This window comes from Heteronotia binoei, chromosome 21 (assembly GCF_032191835.1).
Source record: "Heteronotia binoei isolate CCM8104 ecotype False Entrance Well chromosome 21, APGP_CSIRO_Hbin_v1, whole genome shotgun sequence".
Classification (NCBI taxonomy): domain Eukaryota; kingdom Metazoa; phylum Chordata; class Lepidosauria; order Squamata; family Gekkonidae; genus Heteronotia; species Heteronotia binoei.
In genome coordinates, this window is record NC_083243.1 from 22,334,233 (window position 1) to 22,352,055 (window position 17,823).

Sequence of the window (17,823 nt, forward strand, 5' to 3'; positions counted from 1 at the left end):
CGAACAACTTCGCGCCCTTGGTTATTATCTCCCTTTCCCCGCCTAATCCGATGATGTCACATCGACCCGCCTACTCGCGTCTTTCATTGGTTGTCCTTCCCGCTTGTCCCTTCCACGATTGGCAGGCCCGACGGTGACGTAAAAGGGGGCGGTTGGTCTTGAAGAAAGGCGGGCTGTGCGTTCCTGTTTACCTCAGGGGAGGCTGTCTCAGTTGTCTAGAGTTTCCCGCGCGCGATAATAATCGCGTGACCCGGTGGCGGTTGGTTAAAAAAAAAAGGGATGCCGAAGCGGTCCTGCCCGTTCGGGGACTCGGCCCCGCTGCAGCTGAAAACGCGAGTCAGAATGCGGGAGTTGAGCCAAGGCGTCATGGGCGAGAGGTACCGGCGAGAAATCTTCGGTGAGGAAACTTGGGGAGGGGGGAAGAGACGGCGGGCGGGCGAAGTCTCGTTCTCGCGAGAGCTGGCGGGAAGGAAATTCCTTGGTCAAGAGCCCCCAACCCTTAACCGCAGATCTCGTTCTCGCGAGAAGTGTACTTATTCCAGGACTGGCAATGTGAAACCAAGGGAAGCCCGCACCCTGGTCCTTCCAAGATACTGTCCTGCCCCACTGACCTTTCTCAAATTTGCAAACGCTGGTTTTTAGTGCTCTCTTGAGGTGCCAAAAGTACAGTTAAAATAAAAATGTATTGCATAAAACCATTGGCATTTGCAATTACAGCAACATACAAGTTGAAAGTAGTCAAGGATAAGATGAACACTTTAGATTATTTAAAATCTTATTTACATACAGCAACCCTGAGATTCCATAGTCAGGCTGTAATAGTCTGGTTAACAACATCATTTTACTGTCTGCTGGAAATTGCCTTTGCCCTGATATTACTAGCAGCCAAAGCAAAAAGGGCTACCTTGTAAGAAACCGCAGAGACAATATCTGATAATAGAAACATTAGTTTATCCGTATCAGAAGCCGTATACAATTGATTTCTTATTTCAGTCAGAAACTTGCATCTAGTTTCAGAATACAATGGGCAAACCATAACATAATGGAAGAGGTCCTCCACAGGTGCCAAAAGTAGGTTAAGGCATTGGCAGCTTTCCTAGTTTGCAGTCTCATTCTCTGTCCCCGTCCCTGATCTCTGTACAAAATGCTTTGCAAACTTTTATTCAGAATGTGAGCTTTTGTGTGTGTCAGTCTGAAGAAGTGTGCATACACATGAAAGCTTACATTCTGAATAAAAGTTTGTTGGTCTTAAAGGTGCTGCTTGATTCCTGCTTTGTTCTACTGTTTCAGACCAATATGGCTGCCCACCTGGATCTATCTACAGTGCTTTGCAAAGTTACTTGATTAATTTTTGGGGGGACTTGGATCTGTAGTCAGTTTGGTGTAGTGGTTAAGTGTGCGGACTCTTATCTGGAGAACCGGGTTTGATTCCCCACTCCTCCACTTGCACCTGCTAGCATGGCCTTGGGTCAGCCATAGCTCTGGCAGAGGTTGTCCTTGAAAGGGCAGCTGCTTTGAGAGTCCTCTCCAGCCCCACCCACCTCACAGGGTGTCTGTTGTGGGGGAGGGAGATAAAGGAGATTGTGACTGCTCTGAGACTCTTCGGAGTGGAGGGCGGGATATAAATCCAATATCTTCATCTACCTCACAGGGTGTCTGTTGTGGGGGAGGAAGGTAAAGGAGATTGTGAGGCGCTCTGAGACTCTTTGGAGTGGAGGGCGGGATATAAATCCAATATCTTCATCTACCTCACAGGGTGTCTGTTGTGGGGGAGGAAGGTAAAGGAGATTGTGAGGCGCTCTGAGACTCTTTGGAGTGGAGGGCGGGATATAAATCCAATATCTTCATCTACCTCACAGGGTGTCTGTTGTGGGGAAGGAAGGTAAAGGAGAGTGTGAGCCGCTCTGAGACTCTTTGGAGTGGAGGGCGGGATATAAATCCAATATCTTCTTCTTCTACGGTATATCGTTTACTGTGGGTTGGGTCTTGTGTGATTTCCCCCCCATCATTTATCAGGTGCTTTCACACACTAAGCTCAGTTTCAGTCAACTTTCAGTGCAGTTTGCAGCTGGATTTTACTGTGCGAAATGGCTGAATCCCCTTGCAAATGGTCGCTGAAGTGGATTGCAGCTGCATTATTTAGCATGTGTGGAAGCACCAATAATGTGTCACCCTAATGCTTTAAGAGTTCTGTTTTGTAGACTTCTGGTTGGTGCTGCGATCCAAATCTTATTTCAGTCCCATCTTGTTAATAGGGTTGACTCATTTGGTGCCTTGAAATTCCAGCGAGAAAGGTGGACTATAAATAATGTAAATAAATGTACCGTACTTGTGTGCTGTATTGAGAACTAGTAGAGGTGGGATGAGATGGTGGTGGAAAGTGCCATCAAATCGTGCTGTGATTCAAATCCCTACTTGCTGTAAAACTTACTCAGTAACATTCTTTCGCAGCATAAATTTGGGTTTGATTATTTATGCCTCACCTTCCTCCTCAGTGGAAACCCAAAACAGCTCACATCATTCTTTTGTACTTTGTTTTATCTCTGGATAAAATGTTCCCTGGAGATGCACCTTCTTTCCCACTCCACCCCCAACTGTAAATAAACTGCCTCACTGGGTGGTTGTGGTGACTGACTAGTCACTAGAGAATGGGAGATCCATATATACGAAGAAAGGCATCTTTAAAAAAAGAAAAAAAGCATGCAATAAATATATCTGTATCGTGCCATTCCTGCAAGGATTTCAGGGCTGCGTGCAGAATTCTTTTCTCTAGATTTGACCCTTACAGCAAACATAAAAAGTTTGGCTGAGAATGGTTGGCCAGAGGATGTCCTGTGAGCTTTTATGGCTGAATTTTGAACTTGGGTCTCCACATTTGTTATGGGTCTCCTGCTGCTCTGACCTCTGCCCTGGGTCCTTAATTTGTTCCTCTTTTGCCTCAGGGCGATGCCTCGTTTAAATGTTGTTGGTTATGAACTGCTTGTGTGTGTATGGAGGTGTGGAAGTGGAACAATGAAGGAAGATGCCAGGAAGAAAGCTGATTCCTTTGAAATGTGATGTTGGATGAAACTGTGGACCAACTAAAAGACAAATAAGCGGGTTCTAGATCAAATCAAGCTTGAACTCTCTCTAGAAGTTAAATCACTAAACTGAGGCTATCGTACTTTGGCCACATTATGAGAAGTCAGGAGTCACTAGAAAAGACAGTAATGCCAGGAAAAGAGGGCGACGCAACATGAGATGGATTGGCTCAGTCAAGGAAGCCGTAGCCCTCAGTCGGCAAGACCTGAGCAATAGAACATTTTAGAAGTCATGAATCCATAGGGTTGCCACAGGTTGGAAGCAACTGGACAGCAATTAACACGTGCACAGAGGATGAACTGCTCAGCATTGCTTTCCTTCAGGGTTTCCTTTGTTTCTCTCTTGAAGCACGTGTAGGTAATCTTTTATTTTCTAGTGCCCATCCACATGTGAGCACCCACACAAAAACATCGTGCAATGTCATTTCACATTCTGCTGATGCCGAAGCGTTATTTTGAAATGCTGCCAGCTCTCCTTGTAGGCCTCTTGCAGAATGCACCAGCGCAGCCAGGCAGGGAAGAGTTTCTAACAGTCTGCAGTAAGGAAAGGGGAAGTGATACTTGATGTGGGGCCTAGGTATAATTTAAGCATGTCTCTATTTTGATTTTTGAATCTTTAGAGGGTGTGTCTAAGGAAAAAATAGGCCCTGCTTAGTAGCAGGGCAGTTTGGTTGCCCAGGAGGGGAGTGCATAGTAGCAGCTGGCCAAGGAAGCGTATCTCTGGAGTGTGCCAGTATCAAACTATTCCTGTTGTTGTTTAACTGCACAGTCGAGTTCGACTCTTTGCAACCGCATGGACAAAGTCACGCCGGGCCCTGCTGTCTTCCACCATCCTCCGAAATTTGTGTTTGTTACATCAGTAATGCTGTCCAGCCATCTCATCTTTTGCCACCCCTTCTTCTTTTGCCTTCTGTCTTTCCCAGCATCAGGAACTTCTCCCGGGAGTGCTCCCTTCTCATTTGATGGCCAAAGTATTTGAGCTTCAGCATCAGTATTTGACCTTCCAGGGAACAGTCAGGGTTGATTTCCCTTAGGACTGACTGATTTGATCTTCTTGCATTCCAAGGGACTCTGAAGATTCTTCTCCAGCACCACAGCTCAAAAACATCTAGCAGGGTTCAAAACCACTGAAGATGCTCCGTGTTCGTGGAAGGAATTGTACTTGTGAAACATCATTGATGTTATGGCTGTTGGACTGTCACTGGAAGCCAATGTTGGGTGGGGTTCTGAGTGGCAGTCTAGGCCAGGCGTAGGGAACGTTGGGTCTCCAGATGTTTTTTCCTTCAACTCCCATCAGCCCCAGCCAGCATGGCCAATGGCTGGGGCTGATGGGAGTTGTAGGCAAAAAACATCTGGAGAGCCAACGTTCCCTACCCCTGGTCTAGGCTCTGGAAGACTCAGGTCTGAATCCCCGTTCTGCCTTTGGAAGCTTGTCTGAGTGACCTTGGGTCAGTTACATATTCTCAGCCTTTCCTGCTTTACAGGGATGTTGGGAGGATGAGACGAAAAAGGGGGGAAATTTTGTAAGTCACTTTGGGTGCTCATTGGAAAGAAAAGCTGGGTATAAAACAAGTAAATAGGCTGGAATGGAGGTGGGAGTTAAGTTGTGGTCCTCAGTTTGCTTCAGAGTTTGGAAATTCCAGAACCTGAAAGGGCTTTTGTTTAGGTGGAGGAAGCTGATGTTCATCAGGGTGACTTCGGGAGTTGGAACAGTTAATATTAAGTATCTTAACATTCAGCTGAGTCTGTGGATGTTTTGTTATTCTGTGGCCTTCCTGATGCATGGGGGATGCCATTTATTTTATGCCAGATGGGAGATGTATGGGAAGAGTGGAGGCGACTGATACCACCAACTGCAGAATTAGAGTTTGTTTTTAGACTACTATGTTGTTTTATTATATGAATCTGATTTTAACTTTGTATTATTGATTGTTGTTACCCACTAAGAGCCAGTTTGGTGTAGTGGTGAAGTGCTTGGACTCGTATCTGGGAGAACCAGGTTTGATTCCCCACTCCTCCACTTGCAGCTGTGGGAATGGTCTTGGGTCAGCCATAGCTCTTGCAGAGCTGTCCTTGAAAGGGCAGCTGCTGTGAGAGCCCTCTCAGACCCACCCCCCTCACAGGGTGTCTGTTGTGAGGGAGGAAAGTAAAGGAGATTGTGAGCCGCTCTGAGACTCTGATTCAGAATGGAGGGTGGAATATAAATCCAGTGTCGTCATCTTCTTCATTCGGGAAAGGGCAGGCTGTAAATCTAATATAATAAATATTCTTGACCATTTGCAGAAAAAACAAAACAGCTGCTTTTCAAAGGAGCCCAAACTTACATGGATAGCAAGTGGGACGGAAGCGTGGCAGGAGCCTGTCTAATTACACAGTATCCAGCATCACCGGCAGGCAGACCGGAAGCTTGCTCTCAGTATTCCTGCAATGGACAAATGTTAATCGGGCAGGATGGGAAACTTCGACCGCCCCGCTCAAGAGAAACAGGTACATGGACTTAATGCCCCTGTGACTGATTCCTTTCCTGCTTGCCTCCAGTGATGGCAAGACACATTTACAGTGTGGATGCAAGCAAGGGCCAAGTAGGAGGAGTAACAGCATTATGTGTCATATGCCACTTTGAGTACGTTTCCTGGAGAGGCCGCGTAGAAATTTTCTAAATAAATAAAAGACTCTCTGATTGAAGCAGAGGAATGGGGCAGCGTTCCTCTGTGTTTTATCCTGCAGTAACCCTTTGAAGTAGATCGGGTTGAGCCAAAGAGGGACGCACCCCCCCCCCGGGTCTCTTTGATGGGAAAAAATATATAAAATCTGCGACTGTAAGCATGACAAAGCGGCTGTGGAGTTACTCCAGCACCCGAACAAGTTCTATAGCAATAACAAAGCATAGCAAATTTTACACTGATTACACAATAGCAAATAGCTAATTTTGCACAGCAAATCTTCCTCCAATTCACCATTATTTTGTACCAGGGAGAAAACTCAATAGTTGTCTTATATGCTATAAAGATATGTGCCCCTGACATTCAGCACCAACTGTATGTTGGATTTATTTATTTTTTAAATATACCACAGAGTGCTGAGCTTAGTGCCCTTACTGATTCAGGGAAGACTAGGAGCCCAGCCCTCTTCTCTGTTGGAGGATTAGTTAAACCAGGGGTGTCAAACATCTGGTCCGGGGACCAAATCGGGCCTCCAGAGGGCTCCTATCAGGCCCACGAGCAGCTGGCTGTCATCTGCTTCGTTCTCCTCTCTTGCTTCCTTCTGCATCACAGTTTGTTTTGCCAAGCTTGCTCAATTGCACAGGAGCGACAGAGCAAAACCTTTATTTTCTCTGTTGGATGAGGCTCCTCCCTTGGGGAGGAAGGGGGGAGGAAGAGCTTGCTTTGCCAGGCTCTCTCAATTGCACAGCAGAGCTACTGAGCCAAGCCTATCTTCCTTCTTTTGGCTGAGGCCCTTTCCCCACCCCTCCTAGGTCTCCTGGGGAAGGAAGGAAAGAGCCAGAACTTCCTTTGCCCAGTTCCCTGGACCCCATGGGAGAAATACAAAGATGATATTGGATTTATATCCCGCCCTCCACTCCGAAGAGTTTCAGAGCGGCTCACAATCTCCTTTACCTTCCTCCCCCACAACAGACACCCTGTGAGGTGGATGGGGCTGAGAGGGCTCTCATAGCAGCTGCCCTTTCAAGGACAACCTCTGCCAGAGCTATGGCTGATCCAAGGCCATTCCAGCAGGTGCAAGTGGAGGAGTGGGGAATCAAACCCGGTTCTCCCAGATAAGAGGCCACACACTTAACCACTACACCAAACTGACTCAAATACAAAGAAAGCTCCTTTAAGACCAATGAGTGCTAATGTTTTAAGCATGTGTTATTTTAATTTTTTTTAAATCTTTAATTGTGTTTGTCTGTATCCTTTATAAAGTTTATACTTCTGCTACCTTATCTTAAATAGGAACACATGTGGCCTGGCCCAGCAAGGTCTCATTTATGTCAGATCAGGCCCTCATAACAAAAGTGTGATATCATTTAAACAAAAACAAAAGCAAGCTAGTCCCTTATGGGCCTATGTAGCTGGGATATTGTGCTGTTGCCACTGTGAAGAGGACTGGCAGGATCACAATTTTTTTGCTCTGTGTCAGGGGTCCCCCAAATCTTTTTGAGCGTGCGGGCATCCTTGTAATTCTGACACAGTGAGGTGGGTGCAAATGCAGAATGGCTTCTGCAAGAGGTGGAGCCAGTCACAAAAACAACAACAACTTGTCTTTGGTCACACAAGGAAGATCCTTGTGCTGTGGTGGCAGCTGCTACCAAAGCAGTGTTTTTAAAAATCTGCACAGCCAATCAGAAAAAAGACCCACCTGGCCCTACCCAGTGGCGAAAACCATTTGGTGGCTACACTAAGTGGGGGACCCCAGCTCTGTGGATTGACCAAGCCTTTAAATTGCCCTTCTTTTGAACTCTTATTAAGAGTAGTTGAATTGCAAACTGCTTGTCAGGATTGTGGTTCTACATTCTAGTGGCTTAGTTCAGGGGTGGGGGAGGGATTCACAGGGATTTATCTCTGAAGGCTACCAAGGGCTGAAATCGCTTCTGATCCCTAGCGCTGTTTCCACAGTAACAGCAGAAGGAATTTCCAAGCCCTGCTCGTCGTGTGTTAGAACAGTGGACGCCCAAGAGGCCTGCACGCAGTGTGACCGGCCCATATGCAAGAACTGCAGCAAACTCTGCAGCTGCTGTAATGCTGTTGCGTGTTCCTTGTGTTCGGTGATCGAGTGAGTATTCATGTAATTGAAGGGCAGAGCTGCAACTCTCGTTTAATTGTGGAGGGCTCCCGTGCACGCAGCATAAAAATGATCAGAAATGGAACATCCCAAAGCTCCAGTCGTCTTATTCTTTTTTCAGAGAAAAACAAACTTTGTGAAATTATGCAATTTTTGGAAGTCTGTTTTGTCCTATATCAAACTCATCACAGGTTACAATATCTCCCATAGGCCTGAAATTCTTCTGTTAAACATGTGACAAGAACTCGTGGGCATTCGATGAAATTGCTGAGCAGTCAGGTTAAAACGAATAAAAGGAAGTACTTCTTCACCCAAAGGGTGATTAACATGTGGAATTCACTGCCACAGGAGGTAATGGCGGCTACAAGCATAGCCACCTTCAAGAGGGGGTTAGATAAAAATATGGAGCAGAGGTCCATCAGTGGCTATTAGCCACAGTGTGTATATGTGTGTGTGTATAAAAAAAAATTTTTGGCCACTGTGTGACACAGAGCGTTGGACTGGATGGGCCATTGGCCTAATCCAACATGGCTTCTCCTATGTTCTTATGTTCTTAATTGTGCGCTCCCAATTCCCACTCATACTACTCTATTAGAAAAGTTATGCACCGTAGCCAGACTTTGGAAGACTACTAAAGCCTTAACAATTTTTGACAGGCTAACAAAGGTTCAAGAACTATGCATACTGGAAAAAATTGCTGAATCATTACAACGTTAAAAACTCAGAACACCATGATTCAAAATTTATAGCTGTCTGGTTCTCTTTTTTGGAATACCTAGCTAACGATGATGAATACCAGTCTTCTTCACTAACATAACAAGAGTTGCAGGTTCATAACTGGTGTGTCCAGTGGATGGACTTTGAGCCTTGTTAATTATGCATCTGTGCATTTTTAAAATATTCCGCTGTTTATTTCTGTTACTTGTAGTTGTAGAACTAACCAGGAATTAAAAAAACAAAACTGAAGCAAAACAGATTGGTAGTCTAGCACAGTAAAAAATGCAAAATTACACCGTAGGATCAGTTTTAGAGTAAACTATATACAGTAGTTTAGACCACAGTCCCTAATAATTTATCCAAGTCACCTCAAAAAGCATTTTGTATGGTGTCTGGGTGGCAGTGGGGGATAACAGGACTGCTGCTAGAAACTAGGGAAAGTTGGAGGCTGTACAGATGACATTCCCTAGTAATCTATTCAGGTAACTTTGTGCATAATTTTGTGCAGTGGTGTCCTATTATCTGCATAGAAAAGCCCTCCTGAATGATTCAGTTATGCATAATTTGTCGAATGCCAGGAGAATGGGGGTCCTCCTGACCTCAGGCAGACTATTAGAAGGGGGGGGGGAGACGCAATAGAGAAGGCATAGTGTATGAGCAGCTGCTGATTTTTCCCAGTTGCAGACTGGCACCTGCAGGACTCAACGCAGCTTGGGACCATCATTCTCTCCTCCTTCGTTCTCAGAACAACAACCCTGTGAAGTAGACCAAGCTGAGAGTTTGTAACAGGCCCAAGGTTACCTAGTGAGCTTCCATGGCAGAAGCTGGGATTTGAACCCCTGGTCTCCCAGAACGCTGGTCCAACATTCTATCCCAGGGGTGTCAATCATGCAGCCAGGGGGCCGAATCAGGCCCCCGAGCAACTGGCTGTCATCTGCTTCCTTCTCCCTCTCTCACTTCCTTCTGCATCTCAACTTGCTTTGCAAGGCTTGCTCAGTCACACAGGAGCTACAGAGCAAAGCCTCTGTTTTCTCCATTGGCTGAGGCTCCCCCCCCTTCCTGGTCCCCTGGGAGGGAGGGAAAGAGTCAGAGCTTCCTTTGTCCAGTTCCCTGGATCCCATGGAAGAAATACAAAGAAAGATCTTTAAGACCAACAAGTGCTAATGTTTTAAGCATGTTTTGTTTTAAGGGTATTTTTTAAAAAAAATCTTTAGTCATATTTGTCCGTGTCCTTTTAAAAGTTTCTATCTGTGCTATCTGTGTTACCTAATCTTAAGTAGGTACACACACGGCCCGGCCTCATTTATGTCAGATCCGGCCCTCATAACAAATGAGTTTGACACCCCTGCTCTATCCACTATGCCCTACCTTTTATACAAGGAAGTTAGAGTCCAGTGGCACCTTTAAGTCTAGACCAACAAAGTTTAATTCTGGGTATAAGCTTTTGCGTGTGTGCACACTTCCTCAGATTTTTCAGGTATCTAAAGAAGTGTGCGTACACACAAAAGCTTATACCTGGAATTAAACTTTGTTGGTTTTAAAGATGCCACTGAACTCAAACTTTGCTCCATTGCTTTGGACCAGCACAGCAACCCACCTGGATCTGTTTTACACAAGAAAACAGGTACAGTGTTTGGGCTTCCCTTAAGACTGGTGGGGCAGGCATGAGAGAAACTGGATAGACTGCTGGTATTGAAAGCTGCAGCTTGTGGTCCTTTGAAGAGTTCAAAGGCTTTCAAAAGCTGGGCTGGTGTAAGATTTTGGTTAGCCCTAATAATAAGGGTTAGCCAATGAAGTCGACTTGTAGTAGGCTGATAACAAACAGAAATGCATATTCTTTAAAGCAGTGATTCATTGCTGGAAAACACTGCCGCTAGATTGCTTTTTAAAAACACTGAGCCAGTGTGGCGTATTGGTTGGAGTGTTGAACTAGAATCTGGTAGATCCTAGTTCACATTCGCGCTCACCCAGTGAGCTGGAAACTTGTTGGGTGACCTTGGGGTCAGTCACGCATTCCCAGGTCCATCAGGCGCAGGGTATTGATGGAACTCTGTCTGGGGCACTGATGCTCTGTTTTCTTGTGGGGGGGGGAGCGCAACAGGCTTCTAGTGTCCTGGCCCCTGATGGCCCTTAGGTTTTTTTGGCCACTGTGTGACACAGAGTGTTGAACTGGATGGGCCACTGGCCTGATCCAACAGGGCTTCTCATGTTCTTATGTGTGACACAGAGTGTTGGACTTGATGGGCTACTGGCCTGATCCAATATGGCTTCTCTTATGTGACACAGAGTGTTGGACTGGAGGGGCCTTTGGCCTCTAAAACATGGCTTCTCTTATGTTCTTATGTGACACAGAGTGTTGGACTGGATTGGCCATTGGCCTGATCCAATATGGCTTCTCTTATGTGCTTATGTGACACAGAGTGTTGGACTGGAGGGGCCTTTGGCCTGATCCAACATGGCTTCTCTTATGTTCGTATGTGACACAGAGTGTTGGACTGGATGGGCCATTGGCCTGATCCAACATGGCTTCTCTTATGTTCTTATGTGTGACACAGAGTGTTGGACTGGATGGGCCACTGGCCTGATCCAATATGGTTTCTCTTATGTTCTTAAATTTCCTCCCAGGGTTGTGGTGAGGACAAAATGGAGGCGAGGAGAACGATGTGAATCTTTTTGGGTCCCTATTAGGGAGAAAGGAAGGGTGCAAAATAAATAACGGTCTCGAGAGCTAAAGACGACAAAGAATTCCTTCATGCATGGTGGCTGCAGAAACTAGCATGCAGAAATATTCTGCCTTTGTGCACAGCCTTATGAAGGAAAGCTGATTTCCAGAAAGGTGACCTCCTCAGGAACTGCTTGTGAGTTCTTGGGTGGTCTGGAGTCCGGACTGCTAGTCTAGATATACTCTGATCTGTTCCAGCGGAGAAAATTCTTGCACGGATAATTTGCTCAGTTATTTTTGTCTTTGACGTGGGTGGACATGCACATAGAGGTCAGTGACGGGGGTTGTTCTTTTTTCCTCGACCCTACTGAAAAACCAGCTGCCCTTCTCTTTCCTTCCAGATCAGACGATGTCAGCGAGCAGATCCTTTGCAGCGGCTGCTTAATGTTTCGCAATTGAAGCGCCAGGACTTCTAAAAGAGCACATAAGCTTTTTAAAAAAAAAAAAAAAAAAAAGCTGGACAATTTTATTTTAGCATATGAGATCTGAGAATTTTTCTCTCCTCTAATATTATACTGTATATTTCTCTAACCGTGGTTTAATCAAATAAACGTTTTTGTATTTTGAGTCTTCATTGTTAAACATCATTGCTTTTAAATGTTCTGAGATGGTATCTGGTGCGGTAGTGAAAAAAGCAAAGATGATGATATTGGATTTATATCCTGCCCTCCACTCCGAAGAGTCTCAGAGCGGCTCACAATCTCCTTTACCTTCCCCCCCCCCACAACAGACACCCTGTGAGGTAGATGAAGATATTGGATTTATATCCTGCCCTCCACTCCAAAGAGTCTCAGAGCGGCTCGCAGTCTCCTTTACCTTCCTCCCCCACAACATACACCCTGTGAGGTGGGTGGGGCTGAGAGGGGCTCACAGCAGCTGTCCTTTCAAGGACAGTTCTGCGAGAGCTCTGGCTAACCCAAGGCCGTTGCAGTAGCTGCAAGTAGAGGAGGGGGGAATCAAACCCAGTTCTCCCAGATAAGAGTGCACACTTCGCCACCACACCAAATTGGCTCACTTTGACATAGAACTCGTATTATACCTCTGAGGATGCTGGTCACAGTTGCTGGCGAAATGTCAGGTACTACTATGCCAAGACCACGGACATACAGCCCGGGAAAGCTACAACAGCTAATGAACTCTGGCCGTGAAAGCCTTTGACGACAGATCTAAGCTGTGGCAATCATATTTGTGGCAGCCATTCTGTTGCTGCATCCCCCATGCCAGGCCAGAATTCCAAATGTGCCTGCAGTCTCAAAAAGATTGGGGACCCCAGCTAAAGGGAAGTATACTCTGAAATGTGATTGGTGCAGTGGTGCTGGGCAGAACTACTGTCTCTCCTGAAGAGGTGATGACTTCTCATGGCACAGAGAATCCTTGCTGTGTTAGGCACCTAATTCAGGGGTTGGTCTTAGGTAAGCAGCACAGAGGAAGCTGACAGTATACTTCAGCTTCTGTGTGGAAGATCTGGAGACCTGCTAGCCCCTTAAGCCTGCAATATCGGCAGTACAGGCCTTGGCTACCAGAGGAGGCAGCTCTCTTAGTACAGTGTTGGTACCATTGATACAGTGCCCCGAATGAGGTGTGTGCAGATATGGTTGTCCATTCAGTTTGATGAGTGTGGAATTGGGAGGCTAGGGTATATTCCTATGCCCCAGGGGAAGCTTTACAGCAAAATGGGATGACTCAGCTCACAGTGGGAGGGGCCACACCAGCATTCTAACCCTGGAAAGATCTGCATGTATTCTTCAGCCCTTCCCCCCCCCTCTACGTAGCCTCCACTCTCTAAATTCCCTCTCCGCCATACACAGGTTTTGCACCTTTGTCTGAACTTAACCCCTCTTTCTTTGCACACGCACTTGCTGTCTGTCTCACCGTGGTTTTACCCCTATCAAGTTCTGAGAGCTTTCGCGGCCCCACCTACCTCACAAGGGGTGCCTGTTGCGCTTAGGAAGGGAAGAAAAACGTAAGCCGCTTTGAATAATAATATAATAATAATAATAAAATTTTATTTATCCCCCCCCCCCCCCCGCCAAGGCAGGCTCAGGGCGGAAACTCCTTAGGGCAGAGAAGGGCAGGGTATAAAATCCAACTCATCTTCTCCATCGTTTTTAATCGTGATTCTTCTTTACTGCAAGAGCATGCAAGGTAATTCATATGCCAAGCGTCAGAATGCTGGGAGTGTGGTTTCAGAGAGCAGCTGTGTTGAAGAGCAAGATTTGAGTCCATATTATAGACCAACAAGATTACCAGGGTGTAAACTTTTGAGAGTCAAAGCTTGCTTCTTCAAATAGTGATACCAGTGTGGTGTAGCTGTCAAGAGTTTGGGTGCGTTCACACTACACTGTATTTTTATAGTTTTACATGCGGATTTTACTTTGTAAGAATAGCAGAAATCGAGGTATAAAACGCATTATTTAGTGTAGTGTGAGCACACTGTGTCAGTCTCAGATCTGGGACACCTTGGCTCACGGACTTGCGAGGTTAAAAATGGAGGAGAGAAAAATGATTTAAGTTACTTCAGGTCCCCATTAGGGAGAAAAGAAGGCTACCAATATATCCCTGTTTTCTAGACTCAAGAATAAGAATTACGACAGAGGGAACATCTATGTTGTGGCCTTGTATAATTCTACTGGCAGTGGGCCAGCACTTCTGTCCCTAATTTTATTTATAATGTTTGGGTCCTCACGACTAAGAACAATTACAAATAGTGAATTCTCATTCTGCTGTGTGTTGTATCTCGTGAAAAGCATCCCACTTGATCTAAGCTTTACTTGCTGAAGAGACAGAAGCTTTTGTTTTTAGACTCCTTTCAAAATTGTGGGCAGTCAGTTACCCTGTTGATAGTAATGCCCCGTTCCTGTAACAGTGTGACCATATTTCCCAAATTTGGTGTAGTGGTAAAGTGCGTGGACTCTTATCTGGGAGAACCGGGTTTCATTCCCCACTCCCCCACCTGCAGCTGCTGATGTGACCTTCAGTCATTCACAAGTTCTCGCAGAGCCATTCCTTTCAAGAGCAGTTTCTGTCAGAGCTTTCTCAGCTTCCCCTTCCACACGGGCTGTCTGTTGTGAGGAGGGGAAGGGAAAGAAGATTGTAAGACACACAGAGTAGTAGTGAAGGGTGGAGTATAAATCCAATATCTTCTTATGGTATGAGATAATTACAGTTTCAGGTGACCTGTCACTATCAGAACATATATGAACATATGAAGCTGCCTTATACTGAATCAGACCTTTGGTCCATCAAAGTCAGTATTGTCTTCTCAGACTGGCAGCGGCTCTCCAGGGTCTCAGGCTGAGGCTTTTCACACCTATTTGCCTGGACCCTTTTTTGGAGATGCCAGGGATTGAACCTGGGACCTTCTGCTTCCCAAGCAGATGCTCTACCACTGAGCCACCGCCCCTCCCCAACCGAGCAGCTATTTGCCTGGACCCTTTTTGGAGATGCTAGGGATTGAACCTGGGACCTTCTGCTTCCCAAGCAGATGCTCTACCACTAAGCCACTGTTCCTTCCCTGTAGTTGGGTGACTACAGGGAAGGGAAGGTCAGCAAAAGCTATCTGACCCTCATGACAACCCAAGAATAATAAAAAGGAAAATATGACTAACAATGAAGTCCAGGGGATGCAATGCAAGTCTATATTCCTGAGCCACAGTTTGGCCTCCCCTGGTCTACTCAGACTGGCAGCGGCTCTCCAGGGTCTCATGCTGCAAGAAGAATTTTGAAGACCCCTTCCATCTTGGGTTGAACCAATGCTTATCCTTTTGAAGCCCTAGCTGCTTGTACACCGAGTCTGGTTTTCAGTGTAGCATATTATTAACTCTCCCTGGGGGCAGCTAGAACGGTGAGAGTCTGCGACAGATGTGCACAAACTGGCAGAGCCAGATGCTCAGGAGCAACAACTGCTGAGTGTGCCATTTTTTTTAGGGGGGGGGGAGAGATGGAAATAGTCTCTTTAAGCCATCCAGGAAGGAACCAGATGAGAGTGAGGTCAAAGAGGTAGGTAGATGGAAGGAGCAGTACAAAAAAAAAACAACCAGCTGGCTAGCAAAGACTGTCCAAGCTCATCTGGTGAATGAAAGACTAGCTGGCAGTTTTAAGGGCACTTTCACACACACACCCTAAATCAGGGGTGGCCAAACTGTGGCTCTTTCACATGTATTGTGTGGCTCTCAAAGCTTCCAGCACCCCATCAGCCAGCTTGGAGAAGGCATTTTTCTCTTTACATCACTAAGCCAGGCCAGCCAGCAGCTAAGAGAATGCATTTAAAGTTCCTTTCTTTCCACCTCTCCTTCACTCCCCCCATCTATTTGCCTTTCTTCCTTATCGTCGTGTGGCTCTCAAACATCTGATGTTTATTCTGTGTGGCTCTTAAGTTAAGCAAGTTTGACCACCCCTGCCCTAAATACTGAACTTTCAATCCATTTTGCAGCTGGATTTTAGTAGGCAGGTGAAGTGGTAAAATCCGCTTGCAAACAGTTGCTGCAGTGGATTGGAGCTGCATTATTTAGCGTGGGTGAAAGTGTCCTTTTCCGCACTCCTCCACTTGCACCTGCTAGCATGGCCTTGGGTCAGTCATAGCTCTGGCAGAGGTTGTCCTTGAAAGGGCAGCTGCTGTGAGAGCCCTATCCAGCTCCACCCACCTCACAGGGTGTCTGTTGTTGGGGAGGAAGGTAAAGGAGATTGTGAGCCGCTCTGAGACTCTTCAGAGTGGAGGGTGGGATATAAATCCAATATCTTCATCTACCTCACAGGGTGTCTGTTGTGGGGGGGGGGGGGGGGAGGTAAAGGAGATTGTGAGCCGCTCTGAGACTCTTCAGAGTGGAGGGCGGGATATAAATCCAATATCTTCATCTACCTCACAGGGTGTCTGTTGTGGTGGGGGGAGGTAAAGGAGATTGTGAGCCGCTCTGAGACTCTTCAGAGTGGAGGGCGGGATATAAATCCAATATCTTCATCTACCTCACAGGGTGTCTGTTGTGGGGGGGGGGGGGGGAGATAAAGGAGATTGTGAGCCGCTCTGAGACTCTTCAGAGTGGAGGGCGGGATATAAATCCAATATCTTCATCTACCTCACAGGGTGTCTGTTGTGGGGCGGGGGGAGGTAAACGAGATTGTGAGGCGCTCTGAGACTCTTCGGAGTGGAGGGCGGGATATAAATCCAATATCTTCATCTACCTCACAGGGTGTCTGTTGTGGGGGAGGAAGGTAAAGGAGATTGTGAGCCGCTCTGAGACTCTTCAGAGTGGAGGGCGGGATAGAAATCCAATATCTTCATCTACCTCACAGGGCGTCTGTTGTGGGGGAGGAAGGTAAAGGAGATTGTGAGCCGCTCTGAGACTCTGAGATTCAAAGTAGAGGGCGAGATATAAATCCAATATCTTTTTCTTCTTCCCTTGGAGAAAATGGCTGTTTTAGAGGGTGGACTATATTCCCTTGTACCCAAACCCCTCCCTCCCCAGGCTCCACCCCCAAAATCTCCAGGTATTTCCCAAGCAGAGCTGGTAATACTAATTTGCACAAAGACACCACTGGGACAGAAACTAACTCTGTGGCATTAGCGAAGCCTTCGTGAAGTCTGTTTTTGCTCCACCCTAAGCATTCATGGATTTGAGTGTCTGAAGAAATGAGCTCTGGTATTTCTCAAAAGCGTATGCTGGAAAATAACATAGACTCTAAGGCTTCATAAGACTCCTGGACTTCCTTTCAGCCATTAAGAACCCAGCTTGCTTCTAGGTTGCCAGCTTCTAGGCAAGGAAGGAACCCATTAGAGTACCACAGTAAGGAGCAGGAATGAAAAAGAAACTGTGGCATATTAACGAAAAACCCTTTTGGTAAAGAAGAATACACTTACTGTATATCCTTCACAGATTCTTAAAGCTGAAACAGCAATGAGGAAAAACAAACTCCTACCAGAATTTTAAATATTTTTCATAGTTATTCCAGACTACAAGCTCTACTGTGATGAAGCGTATATTAGAATACAAAAAAATCATCAACATTCACAGTTCATAAAAAAGGGGTTCTTTTTATACCCACGTCTGAATTTCAATTTCTTTCTTACTTTGAGTATGAGAAGCCTTTAGTCTGGTGATTTTGCAAAACGAAAAGAACTCTTCTAAGACTGATGGAATCATTGTGAGCACTAGCACTTTAATTCGCCGCATCGGAGTGGGGGGGATCGTCTTGGAAGCTGGAAACTGATATACATCCAGGAAAGGACTATAACTGTTTGTATGAACTGTGAATTTTGATGATTTTTTTGTATCCGAATGTATGCTCCATCACTATAGAGCTTGTTGTTTGGAATAACTGAAAAATATTTAAAATTCTGGTAGGAGTTTGTTTCCTTTTTGCTGTTTCAGCTTTAAGAATCTGTGAAGGATATAATAAGTGTATTTTTCTTTACCAAAAGGGTTTTTCGTTAATATTCCACAGTTTGTTTGTTCAGCCTCCAGGTGAGGCCTGGAAATCTCCCAGAATTACCCCAGACCATGGATTTCAGTTTCCCTGAATGAA

At 45.9% G+C, this 17,823-nt stretch overlaps 1 protein-coding gene across 1 annotated transcript; it reads left to right on the plus strand.

Annotated features, from left to right (window-relative positions):
- The first annotated feature begins 71 nt into the window (after positions 1–71).
- SIVA1 (SIVA1 apoptosis inducing factor) lies at positions 72–11,871 on the plus strand. Its single transcript, XM_060263104.1, has 4 exons — positions 72–397; positions 5,364–5,567; positions 7,700–7,856; positions 11,646–11,871. The coding sequence occupies exons 1-4, from the start codon at positions 280–282 to the stop codon at positions 11,701–11,703; spliced, it is 537 nt and encodes a 178-aa protein (XP_060119087.1). The 5' UTR covers positions 72–279; the 3' UTR covers positions 11,704–11,871.
- Positions 11,872–17,823: the final 5,952 nt, after the last annotated feature.

Coding starts and splice junctions, on each gene's coding strand:
- SIVA1 (XM_060263104.1), top strand. CDS start 280: ATGCCGAAGCGGTCCTGCCCGTTCGGGGACTCGGCCCCGCTGCAGCTG. Junction 398..5,363: donor GTACCGGCGAGAAATCTTCG/GTGAGGAAACTT, acceptor GACCATTTGCAG/AAAAAACAAAACAGCTGCTT. Junction 7,857..11,645: donor TCCTTGTGTTCGGTGATCGA/GTGAGTATTCAT, acceptor CTTTCCTTCCAG/ATCAGACGATGTCAGCGAGC.